The sequence below is a fragment of the Ornithorhynchus anatinus genome, chromosome 5, assembly GCF_004115215.2.
Source record: "Ornithorhynchus anatinus isolate Pmale09 chromosome 5, mOrnAna1.pri.v4, whole genome shotgun sequence".
Classification (NCBI taxonomy): domain Eukaryota; kingdom Metazoa; phylum Chordata; class Mammalia; order Monotremata; family Ornithorhynchidae; genus Ornithorhynchus; species Ornithorhynchus anatinus.
In genome coordinates, this window is record NC_041732.1 from 63,936,678 (window position 1) to 63,959,146 (window position 22,469).

The following is a 22,469-nucleotide window of genomic DNA, read 5'->3' on the forward strand; positions in this document are numbered from 1 at the left end:
GTTCCTGTCCTGCATGGGCTCACAAATTATTTTATCCCCCTTTTATAGGTGAGAAATTGAGGCCTAGGCAGGTTTAGAGACATTCCCCAGGTCCCCCAGAAGTCCAGTGGCAGCTGAGACTAGAACCCTGGTTTCCTGACTGCCATTCCCATGTTCTTCTCTCTAAAAATTGTGGTATATCTTAAATGCTTATTTTGTGCCAGGACTGTTCTAAGTGCTGGGGTTGATACAAGATAATCAGGTTGGTCACAGTCCCTGTCTCTCCATTTTAATCTTAATCTTAATCCCCATTTTACAGATGAGGTAACTAAGGCACAGAAAAACGAAGTGACTTGCCTAAGATCACCAAGTAGACAAGTGGCAGAGCTGGGATTGAAACCCAAGTCCTTCTGATTCCCAGGCCCATGGCCCATGGTCTATTCCCAGGCCCAGGCCCATGGTCTATCTACACCATCTCCCTTCTGAAAGGGACCTTTGTCACCGCTGGAAATGATAGCTTGATTGGTGACCCACATCAGGGAAGTGATCACTTCTTTAGAAGTTGTTTGGAAGATACTCCAGAGAGAAAAGTCTTCCGTGTTCTTTAGACAGAAAGGTCCTCCCTAGTCTGCAAGCTCCTCAGGGGTCGGGGATATGTCTACCAACTAAATTGTAATAGACTTTCCCAATCCCTTAGTACACTGCTGTGCACACAGAAAGCGTTCAATAAATACCATCGATGGATTGATTGTTCCTTTCCCAATAGCACTTATATCAATGTAATATAACAATCAATAACAAATATTTATTTTATATGTATATATATATATATATACATGCCTGGGGATGTAGCCTTAGGTATTTTGTTAATCACAGTTCACAAAAAAAGTCTGACAATATTGGGGGAATCTCTTGTTTTGATGTTTTTTTATGGGATTTTTTTAAGTGTTTACAGTGCTTACAGTGTCTGGCACTGTACTCAGCACTGGGGCAGATGCAATGTAATCTGGTTGGACAGAGTCCCTGTCTCATGTAAGACTCATGGTCTTAATGCCCATTTTTCAGATGAGAGAAAACTGAGGCAAGGCAAATTAAGTGACTTGCCCAAGGTCACACAGCAGACAACTAGCAGAAGTGGGATTAGAACCCAGGTCCTGCTGACTTCCAGGTCCTTGATCTAGCCACTAGACCATCTCGGTGAGGGAAGAGTTGTTGAGTCGGGACTTCTCAGCAGACTTAATAATGGAGCCATTTGTTTATTTTCAGCTTCCATGTGGGTAAATGTCAAGATCTAGATGGCCTCAGCCACATAACACTTGGTTGGTTGGTTTCAGGAAGCCTTGTTTTACCACAGAAGAGCAAGAGTGAACAGTTTCTTGGGCCACAACAAAGAGGAAACAGGACAGATTCCAAGGATTTGGGTTCACCAACATTCCTCCAGCCCTTTCTGCTCCTCCCACTGTTGGTAGTGTATTTGGCAGTTGAATATGTACAAGGGAAGAATATATTTTCAATTAATTAGTTACACACAATGGTCTGTTTCCGCAACAGATGACTAAAATCTGTCCCCACAGTGCTCTGCAGAGAACTAGCAGCTGGGTGGCCACACACATCTTGCAGATGGTTTGGTACAACTAAAGAAGAAACGAGGCACCATTCAACTTTCCTGAGGAAAGCCAGCGAAAGCTTTTCAAGATGGAAGGTTGACTCTGCTAATTCTTTCCCATCTCTCTAGCTAGGGATTTGGAGAGCCTTGTACCTCTGGTGAGCTAGACAAGTTACTTAATCACTTAATTTAATTTAATTGCTTAACTTCTCTGTGCCTCAGTTTCCTCAATTGTAAAATAGGGATTAAATACCTATTCTCCCTCCTACTTAGGACTGTGAGCCCCACAGGAACAGAGACTGTGTCTGACCTAATTAACTTATACCTACCCTGCAATGTTTAGAACGGTATACGGCTCATAGTAAGCACTTAAATACCATTAAAAAATAAAAGTCACCCTGCCTCAGGCTCCTCCTCTCTGCTAATGTTGAAGGCTTTCAGCAGCCTGATAGGATGTGAAGATAAAAGCTACTTCTTGAAGCTGAAAGGTGAAATGTAACAGAGGAAGATTAAACTCCAATCAAATTCCCTAACACTCTGAATGTTTTTCCTCTGAAATCATGAGTGATGATTTCAGCTAGGGACATCTCAATGCTTTCAAGTTCCCAGTATGACAGTATAATCAGAACCTAGTAGTATGCTGAAGTGTCACTGGCTTTGGATGAATAGAAGGTGGGAATGAAGGATCCTGAAGGAATGTAAAGGATGGTGCTTAAGACATTCAATAAATCCTTGACGATTGGATTGAAAAGCTTGATTTCTACCCATTCAATCATGAAAACCAATAAACTGTTTTTTTTATGGTATTTGCTTAGCACTTACTATGAGCCAGGCACTGTACTAAGTGCTGGGGTATTCATTCATTTAATCATATTTATTAGATACAAGTTAATTGGGTTCGACAGAGTCAGTGTCCCACATGGGGCTCACAGTCTCAATCCCCATTTTACAGATGGAAGAGATAACTGAGATATATAGAAATTAAATGATTTGCCCAAGGTCACAAACAGCAGACAAGTAGTTGACCTGGAATTAGGACTCAGGTCCTTTTAACCTCCAGGACTATGCTTTACCCACTAGGCCATGGTGCTTCTCTAGAGAACTGGGGACTTCTCTCCCAAACTCTAGCCCCCAACCAAGAATGGAATCCACCTCAGGACTGAGTTGGAACACAAAGAAGAATCTTTTCTCCCAAGAGTTCGGTTACCTTTCATTCATTTATTCTTTCAATCGTATTTATTGAGTGCTGCAAGGCATGTGTGGTCACCCAGCTGCTAACTCTCTGCAGATGACCCTCACCCACATCCTGCCTCTGGTCTGGAACTCCCTTCCTCCTCAAATCTGACAGACAATTACTCTCCCCCGACTCCTTCAAAGCCTTTTTGAATGCACGTCTCCTCCAGGAGGTCTTCCCTGACTAACACCCCCTTTTCTCTTCTCCCACTCCACTGTGGGGGGACAGATTTCAGTTATCTGTTGGGAAAACAGCACTGGGTGTCACTAGTGAATTGAAACTATGTTCTATCTGTGTATGTATTCAATGGCCAAATAAACTGCCAAATAAGCATTAATGTGAGCCAGGTGCCATCCTGGTTCTGCCCTTATTCCCCTTTTCTCCCTGTCTGGCATTCCCAAAAGACACCACCTCTGGATTTGGCACCCTCGGTGCAGCCTGGCAGCATGTGGCAGAGCTGGTAACGGCAACTATGTCACCAACAAGAGAGTGTCTTCACCATCACCACGTCCCCCACCCGCTCCTGCTATCTCTGGCTTCTGCTGAGTCCCACTTCAGCCAGAAGGCCACCGCCTGTCGCACACATGAAGAAACCAAAGTTGTCTCCACTTGGGGCTCAGTCTCGATCCCTATTTTACAGATGGATGAGGTAACTGAGGTAAAGAGAAGTTAAGTGATTTGCCCAAGGTCTCACACAGCAGATGAGTGGGTGAAAGCAGGAGACTTGGATGCTTTTCTATCCCACGGTCCAGTGGCATTTCCTGACGGGGGACAGAGTAGGGGTCCACTGGACAAAGAAAGAGCAGAGGGAGGGAAGAGGGGCTGCAGGAAATGAGTGACAGGCAAGGCAGAAAGTTTTCTACTGTGCCTCAATCTTGTTTATCTTGCCTCCAGCCCCTCGCCCACATCCTGCCTCTAGTCTGGAACTCCCTTCCTCCTCAAATCTGACAGACAATTATTCTCCCCCTGAGTCCTTCAAAGCCTTTTTGAGTGCATGTCTCCTCCAGGAGGTCTTCCCTGACTAAGTCCCCCTTTCCTCTTCTCCCACTCTATTCTGCATCAGCCTGACTTGCTCCTTTTGTTCACCAAGCCCCCCCAGCCCCACAGCACTTATGTACATATCTGTAATTTATTTGTTTATATTAATGTCCATCTTCCCGCCTCTAGACTGTAAGGTCATTGTGGACAGGGAGTGTGTCTATTGTTGTATTGTACCATCCCAAGCATTTAGTGCAGTGCTCTGCACACAATAAGTGCTCAATAAATACGATTGAATGAAAGAATGAATGAATGGGAAACACATCTCCCTGGGTCAGACCCATCTAGGCTCTCTCTGCTCCTAAAATCAGGTACACATTAACCTGCAGAGATCTCGCCAGAGAGATTGGCTCACTCATGGCTATAGAGAGAGGGAGAGACGTGGCCACTCTGCTAGCGGTTGCATCTCTAAGACCCAGTAGAAATGAGTGATGGGGGGTGGAAATGCTTTTCAACTCTCCACTGAGGAAGGATGAAAAAGAAATGGATTTACATTACAGCAGGAGAGACTGAGTCTACATTAAAGGAAGGCTGCAAGGAAATTCGTTAAGGAGGAAGGAGGGAGGGAGGGGATCCTTCTTTGAGCACCCCAGATAAACATCCACCTGTTTGAAATATGCCCTTAGGTAGGGGGGTGGATTAGATGACCTCTTAATTTGATTCTGTGACAATAACATTATTATTAATTAATGTCCTCCTAAATCCCTCTTTAATTCTGTGATCATTGCTGATCCTTTTGGCATTGTCAAATTGCACTTAATGCCTGAATGAAGAGCTCTCTTTAACAGTTTTTTACAACCGAATGATTAACTAGCTTATATGCCCTAATGTCGCTTCTTTGAGCATTTCTTTCCCTGCGTCCTTCAACCTCCATTTCTCCCTCAACTCTGGGAAGGACAGCTGGACAGCTCCATCCTGAGGATAGGTCAGTCAGCCGATCAATTGATGATACTTAAATGTGCACTTACTTTGTGCAGAGCACTATAGTGAGCTCTTGGTAGCGTGCAATGTATTTGGTAGAGACATTCCCTGTCCTCAAGGAACTTATGGTCTAAAGGGGGAGATAAACATTAAAATAAACCACAGGTAAGGGAAGCAACCCCTCTCAGGGTCGACCCTAGAGAGTTTCCGGTCCTCTACCAGTCTTTTACTACAGGAGGGAGAGTCAAGCCGAGGCATATTCATTCCATTCCTATCTTGGGCAGTGGCTAGTGAGTGGATGGGAATCTGCTACAAGTCAAAACTCACCCTTGCTGGGCAGCAGAGGCATGGGAGAGAGTCCAGGGTAGAGGCTCAAGTTTACTGCTTGGAAGGAGGCAGTGGTAAACTGCTTCTGTATTTTTACCAAGAAAACTCTATGGATTCACTACCAGAACGATTGCAGATGGAGGTGGGGCATTCTGGGAGAAATGTGTCCTTGGCGTCGCTATGGGTCGGAGTTGACTCAAAGGCATAAGACAAGATGAGGGAAGCAATAGAGTATAAGAATATGGGCATAAGGGAATGGGAGAAGTCTCTAAGGGTTTGGGAGTGGGGCAGCACTTATTTATACATCTGTAAATTATGTATTATAAATTATTCTTTTATAGTAATATCTGTCTCCTCCTTTCAGCTAGAATGCAAGCTAGTCATGGGCAGGAAATATATCTATTAACTCCGTTGAATTGTACTCTCCCAAGTGCTTATTCCCATGGTCTGTACATAGTAAGCGCTCATTAAGGGAATGTGACTATTTATTGTTATATAGTACTCTACCAAGCCCTTAGTACAATGCTCTGCACACAGTAAGTGCTCAATAAATGTGATTGAATGAATGAAAATGTGCCATTGATGTTGATAATAATAATTATTATTATGGTACTGGTTAAGCGCTTACTATGTGCCAAGCAACGTTCTGAGTGCTGGGGTAGATATAAGTTAATCAGGCTGGACACAGTCCCTGTTCCACAAGAGGATCACAGTCTTAATCCCCATTTTACAGATGAGGTAATTGAGGCCCAGAGGAGTTACGTGATTTGCCCAAGGTCAGACAGCAGGCATTGGGTGGAGCCAGGAGTTAGGACCTTCTGACACCCAGGCCCATGCTCCATCCACTAAGCCACACTGCTCCCTAATGATGATGATGATGATAATGATGGGAGAGACAGGAGAGAGAAAAGACAGGATGGGAGGAGTGAGAATTTAGGCTCAGGAGTCTCGTAACGAGGTAGCGTGTCAGGAGGAGTCGCTGATCCGGTCCTTCCGAATGTTAGGGTGGCGGTGGCGGCCATCAGGTGGGGTACTCACTTGGCTGGGTGGATGATGGTGCTCATCTCCTCCGCCAGGTGCCTTCTGAGGATGTGCTTGCCGCTGGGGATCCCCAGGGCCGTCGCCATGGCCTCGGCGTTGAACGTGGGCTCCAGCACCAGCACCGCCCCATGGACGCCACTGTTTGTAAGATTATCCGCGTACTCCTATGAGACAACGCCACAGGGGCCTTTTTACTGTATGGTTTTTTTAGCATATTTAGTAAGCACTTACTGTGTGCCAGACACTGTTCTAAGCTCTGGGGTAATAATAATGGTGGTATTTGCTGGGTGCTTGCTGTGTGTCAGGCACTGTTTTAAGCACTGCGGTAGTTACAAGATAATCGGGCTGGACACAGTTCCTACCCACATAGTCTTAATCCCTATTTTACAGATGAGGCAGTTGAGGCACAGAGAAGTTAAGTGACTTGCCCAGGGTCATACAGCCAGACAAGTGGCAGATCCGGGATTAGAACCCGTGACCTTCTGACGCCCAGGCCTGTGCTATATGTCCCAAATGGGGCTCACGGTGTTAATCCCCATTTTACAGATGAGGTAACGGAGGCACAGAAAAGTGAAGTGACTTGCTCAAGGTCACACCGCAGACATATCCCTTTTATAAATGTACCATTTTATAAAATGGTGCAGAGTCATCACTTCCCAGGCTCTTTCACGTAGTTTTCAGATCGTTTTGAGTCTACATCTCCACCCTGCCCACCGGACTCGGGTGTGCCGTACCTTCAGGTCAATCTCCCTCACCCACTTGAGCACCCGCTGGTTCGTCCAGACAACGGGGTCGACGTTCTGGCTCTCACACCGGGCACGCCTTTCTTGCAAAACCTGCAGCATTAATACCTGGAGATTAGTGTGATCCGACTGGACCCTGTCCCAGATCTCTCCTTCCCTCTTTAATCCTTAACTTCATGCACTGATCTTTGGTAACCCCCTTCAGCATAGTTCTGGGCCTCAATTTCCTATCCGAGAAGTGGGAGGACAGGATTGTAAAATGGGCAGCTATGTGGACTCCACTAACGGTGATTTAAGGGGAGATTCAAGGCTGCAGACCTGTTGCAGAGAGGTATTTAGTGGTATTTGTTAAGCACTTACTATGTGCCAGGCACTGAACTGAGCGCTGGGGTGGATACAAGCCTACTGGGTTGGACACAGTCCCTGTTCCACGTGAGGCTCACAGTCTCAATCCTCATTTTAAAGATGAGGTAAGTGAGGCACAGAGCAGTGAAGTGACTTGCCCAAGGTCACACAACAGACAGGTGGTGGAGCCGGGATTAGAACCAATGACCTTCTGACTGCCAGGTCTGGTCTCTATCCACTAAGCCATGCTGCTTCTCTTAGTACCTAAGCAGTTGATTGCCCAGGATCAAATGCCACTTGGCATATTGTGTTGCTTTGCATTTAATTTATATACTGTTTTCTTATAGCTTGCACCAGCTAGATGCATGTGTATGGTTGTGTTTGGGGAAACACTTTGCTCCTTGTATAAGAAGAGGATAAAACAGAATTTAATGTGTTCCGTCTTGGCCGGTTAAAGACCCTGAAAGAAAATATCGGAGTCTCTTCTACTCTTTTCCACCAAAACTTCTGTTCTCTGCTATAATAATAATTATTAAGTGCTTACTCTACTCCAACCACTGCACTAAGCACTGTGATGGAGACAAGATAGGTTGGACACAGCCCCTGTCCCACGAGGGGTTCACAGTCTAAGGGGGAGGGAGAGTAGGTATTTCATCCCCATTTTACAGATGAGGAGATTGAAGCATGGAGAAGCTAAGTGACTCATCCAAAGTCACACAGCAGGTAAGTATCTGCCTGGGATTAGAATCCAGGTTCTCTGACTCCTTGGCCCAGGGTCTTTCCACCAGACCACACTGATCTGATGGATAAGACAAACCCAGCCTAGAAAAACTACCAGTTGTATCTCCCAAGGTGAGTGAGCTTTTATTGCTGGGACAAATCCGGCTAGTATGGGGAGGAGAAGAAGAATTCATGTTAGCAAATCTCTTTGTCAATACCACCCATAAGTGAGGCGGTGAAGAAGAGAAGGCTTGTGGAAGGCAAAGCCAAAACATGCTGAAGTCTCTCTGCTTCCCTATTCCCATTGGATAAGCCCAGGGCAGTTTGGATAGAGTTTCATCTTCTTTTAGTCCTCACCTCCTTGCTGAAGTTCACCTGGTACAGGAGCTCGATCCCAAGCAGGATGCTGACCTGGTGGAACTTCTTGGACACATTCAGATGCTTCTCCAGGTCCCGCTTCATCAGCGAGTTGAGCATCCGCCCGTCGATGAGGTGGTTGTGGAAGGCCTGGGAGTATTGGGGCAGCCCAATGTCACTGAGCCAGGCTTTGGCCACCCAGTGGTGGTCCAGCTCAGAGGCCTTAGATAAGCTGGGAAAAGGGATCGAGAGAGGAGACGTGAAACAGCAGGAGGAAACGGGGCTGCTGCGGGTGAGAAACTCCTCCCCATCTCGGGGAGATCACGTTTTTGGGATGGGTTGCACAGAAATCGGGTTAGTCAATGGCGCGCTGATTGGCCCCATGGAAGTGTACTGATTAGCCAGATAGGATAATTTCTATGTGGCTCCCAGGGCTCTAAGAACCAGAGTTGGCTTGGGACTTAGGGTTGGATCAGAGGGTTTCCCATAAGTCATTTTGTGGGTTCACCCACTTTTTAAAAAATATTATTTTAGCTAATTCATTCAATCGCCTTTATTGTGCACTTACTGTGTTCGGGGCTCTGTACGAAGTGCTTGGGAGAGTACAATACAACAATAAATAGACACATTCCCCGACCACAATGAGCTTACAGTCTCAGGGTGGGTGGGGGAGACAGACATCAACACAAATAAATTATAGATATGTACATAAATGCTATGGGGTTGGGAGGGGGGATGAGCAAAGGGAGAAAGTCAGAGTGATGCAGAAGAGAGTGGGATATGAGGAAAGGAGGGATTTAGTCTGGGAAGGCCTCTTGGAGGAGATGTGCCTTCAAATAAGAGTTTGAAGGCGGGGGAGAGTCATTATCTGTAGGATATGAGGAGGGAGGATGTTCCAGGCCAGAGGCAGGACGTGGACCAGAGGTCGGAGGCGAGATACGTGAGATGGAAGCACAGTGAGAAGGTTAGCACTAGAGGAATGAAGTGTGTGGGCTGGGTTGCAGAAGGAGAGAAGTGAGGTGAGGTAGGAGGGGTAAGCACTGGTAAAGAGGGGTAAAGAGGTAGGCAGTGTTCACTCCCCCAAGGAATATTCTTGGACAATCTAGAAACTATGCAGCCTGTGTTACATGCCCGGTGCCTAAAAGAACATTTTACTGAACTTTTTGTCTTTGATTCCATGGGAAGCTGGGCCAGGGGGATATGGAAACTGGTTTTATGGCAGGCTGATTGCTGGACTTCTCTGAGTCTAGTGAGATGGAGAGCAAGGGAAGGAGGAGGAAGAGAAGCAGGAGGGAAAATCTGAAGGGAAGTGGGTGGTTGGGAAATGTGAGGCTAAATAGAATATTATTGGGGGCTTAAAGATTTTTGAAAAAACTTGCAACGCTCTTCTGGAGTCAAAGTAAAGGGACTAAATACTCCCAGAGATAATTTTCATTCATAGTGTGGATTTGGGGGAATTACAAAATAAGCAACTCAGAGGATAATTGCAAGGTTTAAGTGTTTTTATTCTGGTAAAGATTAGGTTTAATTTTCAAGAATTTTCAGTTTCATTAGCTTTTATTTTTATGATTAACAAGGCACAAAATTTTCAGGGAAAGCATTCAGCGTCAATGTTAATTTAGGGAATTTGGAAATGATGTAACTGGTTAAATGAATTCACAATATCATAATGATCTTTTGGCACATACAGGAATGTTAAGGCAACCTCACTTACTTCGGGGTATCAAATGCCCGGGTTAATCCAAACTTAACTATCCAATCCTCGGTTTTAGAATTTATGCACATATCCTTATATTCTCCTACTTATATTCTCCCTTTGTGAAATTTATTTTAATCAATCAATCAATGATATTTATTGAGTACTAAGTGCTTGACGGAGTAAAATGCAACAGAATTAGCACATAGGTTCCCAGCACTTAATGAGCTAACACTCTGTCTCCCCCACTAGACTTTAGGGTCCTTGGAGGTAGGGACTATGTCTTCCAACTCTATTGTTTGGAATAATAATAATTATGATATTTGTTAAGCTCTTACTATGTGCCAAGCACTGTTCCAAGTGCTGGGGTAAATACAAAGTTTCCAAGTTGTCCCACGTGGGGATCACAGTCTTCATCCCCATTTTACATTTGAGGTAACCGAGGCACAGAAAAGTAAAGTGGCTTCCCCGAGGTCACACAGACAAGTGGCGGAGGTGGAATTAGAACCCATGTCCTCTGACTCCCAAGCCCGTGCTCTTTCCACTAAGCCACGGTGCTCTCTTCCAAGTGCTTAGTAGAGTGCTCTACATACAGTAAATGCTTAAAAGTACCAATGACTAAAGAATTCTTAGATTGGTAACTATGAGCAAGAAGCATGATGCGTCAATACAGGAGACAAGAAAATCTGGCCATGTGCGCCAGTTACCCAAGGAAATTCCAGACTCTTTACGCACCCTGTAAAAGTGGGATTCTCCAGAAAAAAAGAATTAAAAAACAACTAAAGCTTCCCTCTCTCGTATTCCCAAATACAAGACAGGTCTCCTACTAATGATGATCATATTTGTTAAATGCTTACAATGTGCCAACCACTATTCTAAGAACTGGGGTAGATACAAGAGAAGCAGGTTGTCCCATGTGGGGCTCAAAGTCTTAATTCCTATTTTACAGATGAGGTAACTGAGGCACAGAGAAGTTAAGTAACTTGCCCAAGGTCACCCAGTAGACAAGTGGCGGAGGTGGCATTAGAACCCATGACCTGTGACTCCCAAGCCCATGTTCTTTCCACTAAGCCATGCTACTTCTCACTAAGCCACATTGACAGTAGAGAGATTGACAGTGTACCACCCAAATGCAGTAAATCACCTAAATCAGCCATGACAGAGTCAGGAGGGTTTTATCAATTGATTTAAGTCCATTTGGGTTAAAAGAATGTTGAGAAAATATGACTGTTTTTCAGGTTTAATCCTAATTTAGAAAGAAATAATTTCTGGGAAGAAAATTGGTTAAAGTAAGCAAATCCCTAAAATTCTTTGTAAATAGATTGAGAATGTGGAAAACCGAGGGTGCTGATCGCACAGTGAGGATATCGCTTGGGTAACATCGTGCTTTTCCACTGAGCCACTTTGCAGCACGATGTTACCCAAGCAATATCCTCACTGTGCGATCAGCACCCTCGGTTTGCTTTATTTTTTTTTACTTTTATTACCCTACTTATTTTGTTAATGAGGTGTCCATCCCCTTGATTCTATTTGTCGTGATTAAGTTGTCTTGTTTTTGTCCGTCTGTCTCCCCCAATTAGATTGTAAACCCATCAATGGGCAGGGATTGTCCCTATCTGTTGCCGAATTGTCCATTCCAAGCGTTTAGTACAGTGCTCTCCACAAAGCAACATGGCTCAGTGGAAAGAGCCCGGGCTTGGGAGTCAGAGGTCATGGGTTCTAATCCCGCCTCTGCCACTTCTCAGCTGTGTGACTGTGGGCAAGTCACTTCACTTCTCTGGGCCTCAGTTCCCTCTTCTGTAAAATGGGGATGAAGACTGTGAGCCTCACGTGGGACAACCTGATTACTCTGTATCTGCCCCAGCGCTTAGAACAGTGCTCTGCACATAGTAAGCGCTTAACAAATACCAACATTATTATTATTAGTAGTAAGCGCTCAATAAATACTATTGAATGAATGAATGAATGACGGGTTTTCTAGGTGCTATTCAGGTGGTGACCACAGGGTGGCAGCCTCGCAGCAGGGATGGTGACTTAGCCGACCGGCTGTTGGGGCAAATTTGTGTTCCTCCTTTCCCTCCAGCCTCTGGCATTAGAGGGGATTTTAAAAATGACAAACAGCATCCATAATGCTCCCTATTTAGACAGCAGCACAATCTTGGGAGACAAACGGTCCTAGACAACGAGCTTTGTTCTGTCTTGGGTTTTTAGCTGCAATTACTTAAAAAGCCAACAAGGTACTCAACTTCTCTGGGCCTCAGTTCCCTCATCTGTAAAATGGGGATGAAGACTGTGGGCCTCACGTGGGACAACCTGATTACCCTGTATCTACCCCAGCGCTTAGAACAGGCTCTGCACATAGTAAGCGCTTAACAAATACCAACATTATTATTACAGTGGGACTATTGGACAGACAGCAGTAGCTGAGCTCACAGCACCCAGACATAGACTTTTGTTCTCTTAGAACTCATCAGCCCAGGATTGAAAGCCTCTTCAGGGGAAGAAAAAAATCTGGGGGCAGCCCTCCCTGCCTTTTTATTCCTGGAAATTAAAATGTGAATTTTTCTATCGTCTCTAGCAGCAGCCCAAACCAGGCATATAGTCTTCTGGTTTCACGTCTTAATGGTAATAACGACTGTGGTATTTGTTACGCGCTTACTGTGGGCTAAGCAGTGTACTGAGCACTGGGATCGAGACAAGATAATCAGGTCAGACACAGTCGCTGTCCCATTTGGGGCTCACGGTCTAAGGGGCACTGTGAACAGGTATTGAACCCCCATTCAGGAAACTGAAGCACAGAGAAGTAAATTGACTGCCCAAGGCCACACAGCAAGCAAGGAACAGAGCTGGGATTAGAACCTAGGTCTGGGGTTCACAGTCTAAATGAGAGAGAGAGCAGGAGAAGGCCCCAATAGGAAAAGACAAAGGAAGGTAATAAGCCACAGAAGTTAAACAGCTAAGAAACTACCTGACTTGACCTGTCTGCCCAGGGCCTGCATTTAGATTAGAGTTGATGACACCAGAGAACCACTGGGTCATTGCTCGCTGGCCCACAAAGATGCCTCTCTTTACATTGGTGGAAGGCGAAGTAGGGTGGCCCCTCCAGAATATAGTTTCTGATGATAAAAATAATAATAATGTTGGTATTTGTTAAGCGCTTACTATGTGCAGAGCACTGTTCTAAACACTGGGGTAGATACAGGGTAATCAGGATGTCCCATGTAAGGCTCACCGTTAATCCCCATTTAACAGATGAGGTAACTGAGGCACATAGAAGTGAAGTGACTTGCAGACTGTCACCTAGCTGACAAGTGGCAGAGCCGGGATTCGAACCCTTGACCGCTGACTCCCAAGCCCGGGCTCTTTCCACTGACCCACATTGCTTCTCCACGAAGAGAAGCGTGAAGACAAGTTGGTTCTGATCCAACCCACTGGACGATGGTGGACACTCTGGAGGACAGTGCCAATTCCAGCGGCCCAGAAATGTTCATGCCTGCTGGACAGTGGTAGTTCAGCCCTAGTTTACCACTTGGGAATCACCCTCTCTCTAAGGCCCAAGACTCCCTGTTGTATGGTAAGTGCGTTGGACACAAAATGTCACTCCTTCAGGCTAGGGAGAGAGAGAGAGAGAGGCTGCACAGATCCTCTGGATGTGTGTGCGTGTCTGTGTGCGTGTGCAATTGTGCATTCGGTTGTTTATTCTCATTTCACTAGTTGTAAACAATTTAATGTCTGTCTCCCCCGATTGAGAGAAAGCTCTCTATAGGCAGGGAATGTATCTTGTGCTCGTGTTGCATTTTGCTAAGCGAGCACTGGGTACAGTGTATGGCATCTCCCAGTGGATGTTCAGTAAATACCACTGACTACTACCACTTTTTTAAAATGGTATTTGTTATTTATTTATTTTTTATCTTTTGGTATTTGTTAAGCGCTTACTATGTGCAGAGCACTGTTCTAAGCGCTGGGGTAGATACAGGGTAATCAGGTTGTCCCACGTGAGGCTCACAGTCTTAATCCCCCTTTTTACAGTTGAGGGAACTGAGGCCCAGAGAAGTTAAGTGACTTGCCCAGAGTCACACAGCTGACAAGTGTTAAGCACCATGTGCCAGACACTGTATTAATAATAATGGTGGTATTTGTTAAGCACTTACTATGTGCAAAGCACTGTTCTACGCCCTGGGGGATACAAGGTGATGAGGTTGTCCCATGTGGGGCTCACAGTTTTAATCCCCATTTTACAGATGAGGTAACTGAAGCCCAGAGAAATTGTAACTTGCCCAAAGTCACACAGCTGACAAGTGGCGGAGTCAGGATTAGAACCCACGACCTCTGACTCCCAAGCCCGTGCTCTTCCCACTGAGGCATATTAACTTCTGGTGTAGTGACAAGTTAACCAGGTTGTCCCACCTGGGTCTCACAGTCTTCATTCCCATTTTACAGAACTGAGGCACAGAGAATTAAGGTGACTTTCCCAAGGTCACACAGCAGACAACCGTCAGAGACAAGATTGGAAGCCAGGTCGTTCTGACTTTCACACCCGAGCTCTATCCACTAAACTTATATTACTACTGTATTAATAATAATGATAATGATGATGATGGCATTTGTTAAGTGCTTACTTTGTGCCAATCACTGTTGTAAGGGGTGGTGGGTACAAGTAATCAGGTTGTCCCATGCAAGGCTAACAGTCTTAATCCCCATTTTCCAGATTAGGTAACTGTGGCACAGAGAAGTTAAGTGACTTGCCCTAGGTTACACAGCTGAAAAGTTGCAGAGGCAGGATTAGAACCCATGACCACTGACACCCAAGCCCGGGCTCTTGCCACTATTATTACTACTATTAATCAATCAATCATATTTATTGAACATTTACTATGTGCAGAACACTGTACTAAATTCTTGGGAGAGTACAATACAACAGAATTAGCAAACACATTCCCTTGCTTGTAACAGACTAGAGAGGGAGATAGACATTAATAATAATCAATTTCTACTCTTAATAATAATGATGGTATTTGTTAAGCACTTACAATGTGCCAAGCACTGTTCTAAGCACTGGGGTAGATACAAGGTAATCAGGTTGTCCCACGAGGGGCTCAGAGTTTTAATCCCCATTTTTCAGATGAGGTAACTGAGGCACAGAGAAGTTAAGTGGCTTAACCAAGCTCACACAGCAGACAAGTCGTGGGGCTGGGATTAGAACCCATGACCTCTGACTCCCAAGCCCGGGATCTTTCCACTAAACCACGCTGCTTGTCATAATAGTAGTAATAGCAATATTAACCCCCCATTGCTACTATTATACCACTATTATTATTCCTCCTTGTCCTCTTTCTCCTCCTCTTCCTCTCCTCCTCCCCCTACTACTGTTAGTACAAGTTTAGTGACCAAGCCCCTGACCTGAGAGTCCCAGCCCCCACAAGGAGCACCATAAAATCTGGGCTGAAGTCTTCTCCTAGTGATGGGGTGGGAAATCCCAATATTCCCCAGTTCCAGTTCAGGATAGCAGAGGAGGTGTTTCTGAGACTCAGGCTACAAGCAGCCGGTGGTGACTGGGGAGTCTCTTCCTTATTGGGTCTCTAGAGAGTCTTGTCACCTTCTCTGGCCCTCTGCTCCCACAAATCAGACTCATTTTCAGCCCACACTGGTGTCGTTGGCCAGCTTAAAGGTGGTTGGATCTTCTTTTTACCAGCAAAGCTGGCTCAGCAAAGAATAGCACACCCCACCAGATTTGATTAATTAACTGAGCAAAATGAAGGGGAAACCACTGAAGGAAATAATTATGGAAAACAAAAGTGTCAGTTTTATAAAGCGGTTTCTCCCCGCGCTCGAGGCCCGTGTCCCAGTGATCCTGCCCTTCATGGTTTTGCAGAGCTGAAACCTCCCGGGGGCCGCTGGGAGCGTGTAGCGCATCCTTGCCGGGAGCCCTCGGCTCCCAGCTGAGGCCGCCAGGGAGGGAGGCTGAGTCAGAACTGCGGGGCCTGCGGAGAAGCTCACCATTTGCCTGTCTCAGCATCCCGGTAGTCCTCGATCGCCAGCCGGAGTTTCCGACGATGCAGGGAGCTGCAGACACCGAGCCCGGTCTCCAGGTCCTCGTCGCTTAGACTCAGCAGGACCTGCACTCCAGAGAAAACATCCGTGGTATCACTGGTCTTAGCATTGCCAGAGAGCTCAGTGTTGGAGCTGGGGCTAATAATAATAATTATGATTGCATTTGTTAAGTACTTACTATTTGCCAAACACTGTTCCAAGAGATGGGGGGCGGCGGCGCGATACAAGGTAATCAGGTTGTCCCATGTGGGGCTCACAGTCTTAAACCCCATTTTACAGATGAGGTAACTGAGGCCCAGAGAAGTTAAGTGACTTGCCCAAAGTCACACAGCTGACAAGTGGTGGAGTCAGGATTAGAACCCATGACCTCTGAATCCCAAGCCCGGGCTCTTTCTACTGGGCCACACTGCTACTCTACAGGGGGTCGTTGGTACTACTAGATGGGTCTGGATGAGTACAGGAAGGAGGAAATTATACTGAGGGGATGTTGACTGCCACTGCTGTTGACAATTTGATTTCTCAGTGATAATAATAATAATAATAATCGCAGTATCTGTTAAGTGCTCTCTATATGCCAGACACTTTTCTAAAAGCTGGGGTCGATACCAGATAATTGGGTTGAACAGAGTCCCTGTCCCACACAGGGCTCACATTCTTAATTGTCATTTTACAGATGAGGGAACTGAGACAGAGAGAAGTGAAGTGACTTGCCCAAGGTCACACAGCAGACAAGTGGTAGAGCAGGGATGAGAACCCAGGTCCTTCTGACTTCCGGGCCTAAGCTCTATCCACTAAGCCACGTTGCTTCTCTGCTAAAAAACTGTGAGCTTCACACATCGGCTCTCCAGGCTCCCACTGTTTGTAGAGGCAGTAAGGCAAAATCATACTAATAATGATAACAATAATGAAATAGTAATAATAACTGGAATTTCTTAAGCGCTTATTATGTGCCAAGCACTGTACTAAGCCCTGGGGTAGAAGCAAGATAATTATGGTGGACATAGTCTCTGTCCCACATAGGGTTCACTGTCAAAGGGAGAGGGAGAGCAAGTATTTCATCCCTGCCTTATAGATGAGGCTGCTGAGGCACAGAGAAGTTCAGTGACTTGCCCAAGGTCACACAGCAGGCAAGTGGCAAAACCAGAATTAGAACCCAGATTCTCTGTTTGTGAGGCTCTTTCTCTTTCCACTAGAAAGTGCTGCTTCTGGGACAGGGAGGATGATGAGGTTATTGACTGAGGAGGAAAAATTAGAGGGGGAAGCAACTCCCTACTCCTCAAGAATCAATTGATCAGTGAATTAATCAATCATATTTATTGAGAGCTTACTGTGTGCAGAACACTGTACTAAGTGCTTGATAGAGGACAACACAACAATATAAAAGGCATATTCCCTGCCCACAAAAAATTTACAGTTTAGAGGGACAGCCATTACTACAAATAAATAAATTAAGGATATATACATAAGTGCTGTGGGGTTGGGGTGGGGGGTTAATGAGTAAAGGAAGCAAGTCAAGAATCTCCAGTTCATCCACTGTCACATTTAACAGAAACTCCTTATCATCAGGTTTAAAGCACTCAATCAGCTGATTCCCCCGACCTTACCTCACTGATTTCCTAATATCACTCAATCAGTCATATTTATTGGGCACTTACTGGGTGCAGAGCACCATACTAAGTGCTTGGGAGAGTACAGAATAACAATCTGCACATTTAGCTTCTCTAACACCAACTAACCCTTGATCATGTCTATCTTGCTGCCAACCCCTTGCCCACATCCTTTATCTGGCCTGCAGCTCCCTTCCCCTTCATGTATGATAGCCTTATTAACATCACATCTCCTCCAAAGTCTTCCCTGACTAAATCTTCTTTTCCCCTACTCCCTCTTTCTTCTATGTTGCTTATGCACTTGGATCTGACCTCTTTGGACACTTGATATTCACCCCATCCTCAGCCCCACGGCAGTTAGATACATATCAGTAATTAATTTATTTCAACATTTGTCTCGCCCCTTCATTGTGATCAGAGAACATGTCTACCAGCTCTTGTATTGTAATCTCCCAAGCGCTTAGGACAGTGCTCTGCACACAATAAGCGCTCAATAAATACCAATGATTGATCGATCGATTAGGGGGGAAAGATGAGTTCTATTTCAGACTTGTTCGGTTTGAGGTGCCAGTTGGACAGCCGAGTGCAGATGTCCTGGAGACAAGACACTGGACATATGGGATGTATTAGACATATGGGATTGCAGGCCTAAGGAGAGGTCAGGGCCAGAGAGAGAGATAGAGAGAGAGAGAGATTTGGGCGTCTTCCGTGTACAACGGGTAGCTGCAGCCGTGTGAGCAAAGAAGTTCCTCAAGAGAGTGAGTGTAGAGCAAGAATGTAGAGGACCAAGAACAGAACCAGGAACCCACAACAGGAAGATGAGAGGTGAAGGAGGAGCCAGCACCTGAATCAGAGAAGCACTGTGGCCAAATGGTTAGAGCAGGGCCTAGATATCAGAAAGACCTGAATTGTTATCCTCGCTCTGCCATTTGTCTGTGGTGTGACTTTGGACAAGTCACCTAATTTCTCTGTACCTCAGTTACTTCATCTGTAGAGAAGCAGCGTGGCTCAGTGGAAAGAGCACGGGCTTTGGAGTCAGGGCTCATGAGTTCGAATCCCAGCTCTGCCACTTGTCGGCTGTGTGACTGTGGGCAAGTCACTTCACTTCTCTGTGCCTCAGTTCCCTCATCTGTAAAATGGGGATTAAGACTGTGAGCCCCACGTGGGACAACCTGATTCCCCTATGTCTACCCCAGCGCTTAGAACAGTGCTCAGCACATAGTAAGCGCTTAACAAATACCAACATTATTATTAAAACAGGGATTTAAGACTGTGAGCCCCATGTAGGACATGTACTGTGACTGACCTGATAAGCTTGTATCTACCTCTGCACTTAATATGGTGCCTGGCATGATAGTAAGCGTTTAACAAATACCAGAAAAAGAAGGAGCTCTCAGGGAAGTAGGAGGAGAAGTAGGTATCTACTCTGTCAGCAAAATGGAGTCTTGGCAGTGGATTAGAAATCAAGAGAACCAGTGGAAATGTGGCCTAATGCAGGAGGAGAGAGTAGGGGAGGGGAAAGGTTAGAGGCTTTTATGCCCCAAGAATTTCTGGGACTATTTTTTTTAATGCTATTTGTTAAGTGTTTATTATGTGCCAGACACTCTTCTAAGCAGGGGGGTAGATACAAGGTAATCAGTTCAGACACCGTCCTGTCCCACATGGGGCTCACAGTGTTAATCCCCATTTTACAGGTGAGGCACAGAGAAGTGAAATGACTTGCCTGTGAAGGGGAAAATCATGGCAGAGATTTGGGGCTTCTCGCCAGCTCAAGGCCTGGGTTCAGATTAACTGATTCCATAACTGGGAGCCGCTTTCTGGCTTCTGCCCTGAGTCACTGTGTCAGCTTGGCCAAGTCGGTTCATTCTGGGTATCCGGGTTGTCTTCACTGCTGTCGGTCCCTCATGGGGGAGGCGTTTAAAGACTTGACTACCCAGCTCTGAGGCACATGCTGCTGTAGCTGTGAAGTCTTAGAGGGAGCGGGGCCTCCCCAAACTTTGGAAGTTTCTAGCCTAGCCTAGAAATAAATAAAGGGGATTTGAGGAAGGCTGAGACAGCTCCCTTCAGGTCCTTGACTCCTGAGGGGCTAGAATGTAGGCCTGCTTGGGAGTCATATCCTGACTTGACTATGGCATCAGCTTTCTAATTGATCTCCAGCTTCCAGTCTCTCCAGCTTCTGGTTCATTTTTTCCTTTTTTTTGCAAATGTCTCTCACTCCTTAAGAACTTCCCTTGGTTGTCTGATCCTTTCCACATCAAACAGAGGCTTCCAGACATCTGGTTAATATATTCAATCAGGTCTCTCCCTCTTACTTATCCACTCTCTTCACCCACAACACAGCAGCTCACACTCTTCATTCCACTCAAGCTAACTTACTCACTGGGACTTGTTCTTGCCTTTCCTGTCACTGACCCCTTGCTCACAGTCTTCCAATTCACATCCAAATTGCTCTTCCCATCTTCAAAATGCTTCTTAGATCATACCTCCTCAAGGAGGCCCTCTCTGATTAATTTCTCATCTCCCTACTCTAACTTTAACTGCCACATCAGCTCTTCAACACCACCTCCTAAGAACTCACATCCCGCATAGCGCTTACACATATATGTAATAATAATGTTGGTATTTGTTAAGCGCTTGCTATGTGCCGAGCACTGTTCTAAGCGCTGAGGTAGACACAGGGGAATCAGGTTGTCCCACGTGGGGCTCACAGTCTTCATCCCCATTTTACAGATGAGGGAACTGAGGCGCAGAGAAGTGAAGTGACTTGCCCACAGCCACACAGCTGACAAGTGGCCTAGCCAGGATTCGAACCCATGATCTCTGACTCCAAGGCCCGTGCTCTTTCCACTGAGCCACGCTGAGCAGAATGGTGAGTGGATACAGCACAGGCCTAGGAGTCAGAAGGTCATGAGTTCTAATCCTGGCTCCACCACTTGTCAGCTGTCTGACTTTGGGCAAGTCACTTAACTTCTCTGTGCCTCAGTTACCTCATCTGTAAAATGGGGATTAAGACTGTGAGCCCCACCGGGGACAACCTGATTACCTTGTATCTCCCCCAGCTCTTAGAACAGTGCTTGGCACATAGTAAGCACTTAAATACCATCATCGTTATTATTATTATTACTTAGCATCTGCCTCCCTGGCTAGATTTTAATCAATCAATCAATTGATCAATCAATGGTATTTATTCAGGGCCTCTTGTATAGAGCACTGTACTAAGTGCTTGGAGATCACGGTGCCTCTAAATCATATCTCCCGATGGTGTAAACTCATTTTGGACAGGGAATGTGCCTGCCAACTTTGTTATATTGTACTCTCCTAAGCACTTAATACAGTGCTCTGCATACAGTAAGCGCTCAGTAAATACGGCTAATTTACTGAAGAACTAGACACTAGACACTTTAAAGTTAAAGCCATCAATCTATCTGCTTGTAGGTAAATTTCCTGCTCATACCTTCCCGCTCTTCACGTTCTCTGCACAGGCTTTGACATACATGGGCATCGCCATGACGACTTCCAGCCACGTCTGGACTGTCCCGGCCTTCCAGTGGGACATGGGTGTGGTGCGGACGAGTTCCACCTGTTGGAGCCGGTCCATCTGCTCCTCCCCTTCGGACAGGCTGAGGCTCTGGCGGGTTGGGCTGGACAGGCTGTCGGAGTCTGCGAAACACACAAACACATGGGAGAAGCTCCAGGAGGAACTCTAAAAGGAAATGGAAGAATACAAGGGAATGCCCCTCCGAGGGCTTGAGGTTCATAATAATAATAATAATAGTAGTATTTATTAAGCATTTACTACATGTCAAGCATAGTCTAAATGCTGCAGTAGATACAAGTTAAGTTGGACACAGACTCTCTCCCACTGGAGGCTCACAGTCCAAGTAGGATGGAGACCGGGTATTGATTCTCCATTTTGCGGATGAGGGAACTGAAGTACAGAGAAGTTAAGTGACTTGCCCAAGGTCACAGAGCAGGAAAGTAGTAAAGCTGGGATTAGAACATAGTTCTCTGAATCCCAGGTTTGTGCTGTTTCCACTAGGCCAAACTGCTCCTACCCTAAATTGTTTAAAGGGGCTAGAGGTTTCCACCCAGAGTTCTCCACTTGGCTTTTCTGCAATCAATCAATCAACGGTATTTATGGAGCACTTATTGCATGCAGAGCACTATGCTAAGCACTTGGGAGAGTACAGATGAACAGAGCTGGTGGACACGTTCCCTGCCCACAAGAAGCTAACAGTCTGCAGGAGCTACGGTTCTAGCATACATAATCAGCGAGGCCTGGGAACACAGTCAGTCTCCTGATATGCAACCAACCAATTCTAGTTGCATCACACCTTCGCTATAGCAAGAATGAACAGCAGAATACCTAATCACTAGCCATATGATGAGTTGAAGTAGGAATACTAGAATCAGGGACAGAAGAAATGTTTTAAAGACACAATAAAGGGAGTGCTCAGACAATGGGGGCATAACTGTGGACCATGTGGCCTAGTGGATAGAACACAGCCTTGGGAGTCAGAAGGACCTGGGTTCTAATCCCAGTTCCACCACTTGTCTGCTTGTATGACCTTGCCCCTGTCACTTCACTTCTCTGTGACTCACCTCATCTGTAAAATGGGGATTAAGACTATGAACCCCATGTGGGACAGGGGTTGTGTCCAACTCGATTTGCTTGTATCCACCCCAGAACTTAGAACAATGTCCGGCACATAGTAGCACTTAATGAATACCACAGTAATCATCATCATTATCATAACTGTAGAGCATTGGGAGATAATAATAATGCTGGCATTTGTTAAGCGCT

General features: G+C 45.7%; 1 protein-coding gene across 4 annotated transcripts in view; it reads right to left on the reverse strand.

Moving 5' to 3' along the window:
• KAZN (kazrin, periplakin interacting protein) overlaps positions 1 to 22,469 on the reverse strand; it is a 510,314-nt gene that overhangs the window by 17,677 nt on the left and 470,168 nt on the right. For all 4 annotated transcript variants that reach the window (XM_029064854.2, XM_029064860.2, XM_029064858.2 and 1 more), the window contains 5 exons: positions 21,120 to 21,325; positions 16,005 to 16,123; positions 8,312 to 8,543; positions 6,881 to 6,982; positions 6,144 to 6,310 (listed from right to left, as the gene is read on the reverse strand). In XM_029064854.2, the coding sequence (XP_028920687.1) occupies positions 6,144 to 6,310; positions 6,881 to 6,982; positions 8,312 to 8,543; positions 16,005 to 16,123; positions 21,120 to 21,325 (826 nt within the window). The remainder of the gene's footprint in view (positions 1 to 6,143; positions 6,311 to 6,880; positions 6,983 to 8,311; positions 8,544 to 16,004; positions 16,124 to 21,119; positions 21,326 to 22,469) is intronic.